The 3,695-nt window shown below is 44.5% G+C and overlaps 1 protein-coding gene across 1 annotated transcript; it reads left to right on the forward strand.

The window, feature by feature from the left end:
* Positions 1–1,637: 1,637 nt before the first annotated feature.
* On the forward strand, positions 1,638–3,153 carry ASCL4 (achaete-scute family bHLH transcription factor 4). Its single transcript, XM_016148041.2, has one exon. The coding sequence runs from the start codon at positions 2,296–2,298 to the stop codon at positions 2,788–2,790; it is 495 nt and encodes a 164-aa protein (XP_016003527.1). The 5' UTR covers positions 1,638–2,295; the 3' UTR covers positions 2,791–3,153.
* Positions 3,154–3,695: the final 542 nt, after the last annotated feature.

A 3,695-nucleotide genomic window follows, 5' to 3' on the forward strand; every position in this document is an offset into this window, starting at 1 on the left:
AATAAGTTAAACAGTAGAGAGATCCACTTACATTATAGACATTTCTGCAAGTTCTTACATATAGCTCTAATGCATTATTTTTAATAATAGCATGCCATTTTAAAAGATTAGTTCTTTTCCTATTGATGGACATTCAGGCTGTTTCCTTTTTAAAAAATCACTACGAACCATGTTGCAATAAATATTATTGTAAATATAGATCCGTACTGGTGCATTTATTTTTGGTAGGACAGAATTATAAGGTTCTCTGGGTCAAAGGAGATGTGATATACACTATCATCTTTAATAGTTACTCTCCCAAAAGCTTGTAGCAATTTATGCTTCCGCAGCCTTCCCAAATCTTTGGCTGCCTTGGACGTTAGCTATATTTTTAATTTTTGCCAATCTGAGGATGAAAAATGATATCTTTTAACTGTTTTCCTTTTGCTCCCAATCTATTCTCCACTGTAGTAGCGATCGTTTTGATTACTACATAACCTCCCTGCTCAAAATACCTCATTCATTTCCTGTTACTCTTAGAATAAAGGTGAGCATCTTGGATATGGTCGCAAAGCACCCTGTGATCTAATCTCTCTGGCCCTCTGATAGGCTTTTCTCCCAATAGAAAGAGCTTTCTCCTGATGGTTCCAACTCTACTGAGAAATCGAGATGATATATTAGCTTGTTCGCAGGTACAAGCCTCACAGGGAGCTAGAGCTTTCAAAATGTGACTAACTTATGCCTGAAAGGAATAATTATTTCTATTTGCCTTGATGGAAGTGATTTTCCAGTTGCTTCTGGCAGATCATTTAGAGTAAACAGGGAAGCATAGGACTTGTCAAAAAAACATGTTAGGGCGACACCTTGGCTTCTGAGGAATAGGCAGAAAGTCTAATGGTAAATGTAGGGGGTTTTTGCTTCTCTTGTTTTTAAGTCAGACTTTTAAAGTAGAAGCTGCCTTTAATGTGCTGCTTTACAGAACAGGAAATCTGATTTTTCAATGTGATAACACATCCTTTGACATTAACCAGTATAGTTGGATTTTTAATGACACTTTCATCTTCAAAGCCCTTCACCAACATAGGTGGATTAATTATTCATTTTTGGTTGTGTGTTAAAAAGAAAAGTCTTCAAAGCCACCATCCTTTCTCCCTGGAATTGGGATTCTCCACCTTTCAAACGTTGCTTTCCTGCCCCCAAGGGAGAAAAGAAATTGCATCTTTTTTTTTTTTTAATGATAAAAAGAATACAATAGGAATATACTCTTTACAGTAGGAACGGATGATGTCCTTATATCCTGAGTGGGATTAGAAGAGGTCGGAAAGCAGTGTTTAAACTGTGTTTACAGTAAGCACTGTGAGAAATAACTTTGGCTAAAAGTGTTTGTTACTGCTGTCTTTTTATGTGCTTCTGAAAAGTAGCACAAATACATAAAGTGCCCTGCATTAAACGTTAAGTTGAAGCCTAATAGGCAGACCCTTACATTCGTCGCTAAAGTATATTTTTTTTCTGTTCCCTTCAAAAAAAAAAAAGTCTAATTGAGTTTTTAAAAGATTTGGCCTCAGAGGAAAAAAAAACCTCTCAAGCCTTCTCTAGGGTCCTCCTTGACTTGACACATCTTGTAACCACAAGGGAGCAGCCTTTCCTTTGATGAGATCTTCCTTCCACCTCCCCAGAAATGAAAGAGCAAGTGTAGGTTTGCAAACAGTCTAAAAGCCCTTTCCATTATAATGCCCTGGACGCCGGAAACCACAAAAGGCAGTCAAGTTTTGATTGTCAAGGAGAAAGCCTCTGGTGATCTTTCGCTCAGCCGCCACGGAGATGTGTTGGTTCCTGGGAGGGCCTCTGCTGAATCCTTTAAGATTCCTCTGCTCTTGAAGACCCAGACCAGTGGATTACAGTAATTGAAAAGCGTAGGTGGCTTGGAAGATTATTCTGTTTGGTGTGCGCTCACATTTCCAGGCTAAGGGACCGAGCAGGGACCCATTCTCCGCCCTCCCCCTCTTTTTTTTTTTTTTCTATCTTTTGAAAGAAGACGACCAGAGAGGAAGACGAGATTTGAAGTATGGATTAGGGGTCCCAAATCTTTGCCTAGCACCTTCGTCTGGATCTTTATAAAAAGATCAAGGAGTGCAATGAGTTCACGGAATCATGCAAACTTTCCTTGAAGCCTGTTCCGGAACCTAGCTTCCGGACCCAGAAACTTCTCCAAAAACAGACCATCTGTGCCAGGCAGTCTGAATGGACCTGAAGATTTGCAGCCTTGTTTTCTGCTGAGAGATTAGGTTCCTGGGTGATCTGTTGACTTTTCCGCGAATGATGGAGAAACTCAAACCGGCCGGACTGCTGAGCTTGCCATACCCACTCCACCCGGTGCCCCTGGGCCTGCCCGGGACCCTGACCCGCGTCCCACTTCAGGACGCGTTCAGAGTCTCCTTGCATTTGGATGCCGCCCGCGGCGCCCGGAGACGGCCCTACCTGCCCTTGCCGCTGGACGGCGCCTTCGAGCCCGCCTTCCTCCGCAAGCGCAACGAGCGCGAACGGCAGCGGGTGCGCTGCGTGAACGAGGGGTACGCACGCCTCCGAGACCACCTGCCCCGGGAGCTGGCGGGCAGGCGCCTCAGCAAAGTGGAGACGCTCCGCGCCGCCATCGGCTACATCAAGCACCTCCAGGAGCTGCTGGAGCGCCACGCGCGGGGGCCGGAGGGCCCGGCGGGACCCCCGCGCAGGCCGGAATGCAACAGCGATGGCGAGTCCAAAGCCTCGTCGGCGCCTTCGCCCTGCAGCGAGCCCGAGGAGGTGGGCAGCTAATGAGCGGCCGGACCCCCGCGCCCGCTGCACGGCGCGCCTCTGCAGACTGGTGGAAGGTTCTCTCCAACGTTGGATGCACTTTTAATCTGGCTTTTTTCTCCAGGGGGAAAAAAAAAATCTTAGCAATAAGAAGTTAGTGCTTTAGGGGAAAAGATATTTTGCCATTCTGGTCGGGGTTTTCCCTTCATTGTTTTTGTGCCTGCAACTTAAAGGTGCCTATTAAAGAAACTCTGTTCCTGGACTTCTCAAATGCAAACCATACCGTATTCTGAGCACCTCGTTCTGAAAAGCGCAAAGGGCAATAACAATGGGGATTTCCCACAGTCAGCTGTGTGGGTAAATTATGTACTTAACTATGGAAATCAATCCTATGTACTTAACTATGGAAATCAATCCAACCTTAGCCGAAGAACTTTCCAAAGATGAATAAATATCAGTTCTTGGGATGAGAGGAAAGTTGTCCTGCATTCTTTCCTTTGGGAACTGTATTAGAAATGTAATCGACACCTTGCTTTGGGTGAAGGTGACTCTAAGCTGACTCTAAGGTGACTGTAAGTTGACCCCGTGCCAGAGAGTGACGCTAGGCCAGCCCATGCTGCTGACTCTGTGAATGGCGGTGTCAGGGAGGACGGTCTGCGTTTGCTATATTCTGTTTTATCAAAAAGTGCCTTTTTGGAAACTTCATAGCATATAGCAGATAATAACAGATGGTGTGGATGATCTTTCTGGAAGAGAGCTCAGATTGGTATGAAAACTTATTTTTCCTCTCAGTAGTTTTTGTCCACTGCTTTTTAAATTTTCTTTGCACTCCTCTCCCCTGGTTCTCATTCCATCTGATTTCGGTTCACTTGAAGTGAAAAAAAAAAAAAAAAAAAAAAAAGGAAAGCTCAGGTGGTTGAATGGGA

Source organism: Rousettus aegyptiacus, unplaced genomic scaffold (assembly GCF_014176215.1).
Source record: "Rousettus aegyptiacus isolate mRouAeg1 unplaced genomic scaffold, mRouAeg1.p scaffold_m13_p_2, whole genome shotgun sequence".
NCBI classification, from domain to species: domain Eukaryota; kingdom Metazoa; phylum Chordata; class Mammalia; order Chiroptera; family Pteropodidae; genus Rousettus; species Rousettus aegyptiacus.